This window comes from Charadrius vociferus, unplaced genomic scaffold (assembly GCF_000708025.1).
Source record: "Charadrius vociferus isolate BGI_N301 unplaced genomic scaffold, ASM70802v2 scaffold477, whole genome shotgun sequence".
Taxonomy (NCBI): Eukaryota; Metazoa; Chordata; class Aves; order Charadriiformes; family Charadriidae; genus Charadrius; species Charadrius vociferus.
In genome coordinates, this window is record NW_009649449.1 from 5,499,334 (window position 1) to 5,500,223 (window position 890).

Sequence of the window (890 nt, forward strand, 5' to 3'; positions counted from 1 at the left end):
CGTACCAGCACCGCCGCGCCGGCCGCCGGCCACAGCAGCGGAGGCAAGGATGCTCGCCCGCCCCGCGGACTGGGAGACAGCACAGGTAGGGTCTGACAGGGCACCGGGGCGGTGAATCGGGAGGACTGGGGGGTCCTGGGGCAGAGCGGTCACAAGTTTCCCCGGTGGTAGCGCTGCCCGGGGCAGAAATCAGTGCGTGATGTTAAACAAGAGCATGCGCCAGGCAAGCGGCGGCTCTGATTCATTGCCTTTATCGGAGGCGTTTTCCAGTAGCCTGCTGTGTTTTTCCCATTAGCGGCATCCATCCACAGCCCATCTCCCGTAATCGTATTTAGCGCGGCGCTCGGGCACGGCGATGCGTTCCCCCAGCGCTGTCTGCTGCGTGGACATGGATGGGAAAGCTGCCTCCCATTTATTTCAAATTATATTTGTTATTGCCAGTATTAAGCTGTGGGGTACCGTTGTATAGTTTACAGAATTTATTCACTGTGCATCGACTGCTTTTAGCCCACAGTGATTTTCTAGTCGAATCGAAAAAGAATTTTATGGCCTAATCTTAATCCCAATTAGTTTATCTAGCCTGCCCTGCCTGGCGGAGAGAGACAAGTCAGCCGTAATGTTGTTCCTGACTTAAAGGAGTTATTTATAGCGGCGAAAAAACTCCCAACCTACACACCTTTTAAACAAATGCTGGAACGGGCTGGATAAATTAGCGAGGGAGTATTGATAGCGACTGCCGGCGTGAGCTGCTCGCTGCGTGATACGTGTGATGACATCTTCAGCTTTACCTCCCCCGACCGGCCACGGTCGGTGCCTCCGGCCTCGGCGGCATCGCGGGGTGCGGGGGGCGCCGGCTGCGGCCACGTGTGCGCCGTCTCCCTGCGCAGCAC

At 56.7% G+C, this 890-nt stretch overlaps 1 protein-coding gene across 1 annotated transcript in view; it reads left to right on the top strand.

Annotated features, from left to right (window-relative positions):
- Positions 1-890, top strand: part of AJAP1 (adherens junctions associated protein 1) — a 63,186-nt gene that overhangs the window by 38,761 nt on the left and 23,535 nt on the right. Inside the window, exon 2 of the mRNA XM_009889688.1 lies at positions 9-85. Within this exon, the coding sequence (XP_009887990.1) occupies positions 9-85 (77 nt within the window). The remainder of the gene's footprint in view (positions 1-8; positions 86-890) is intronic.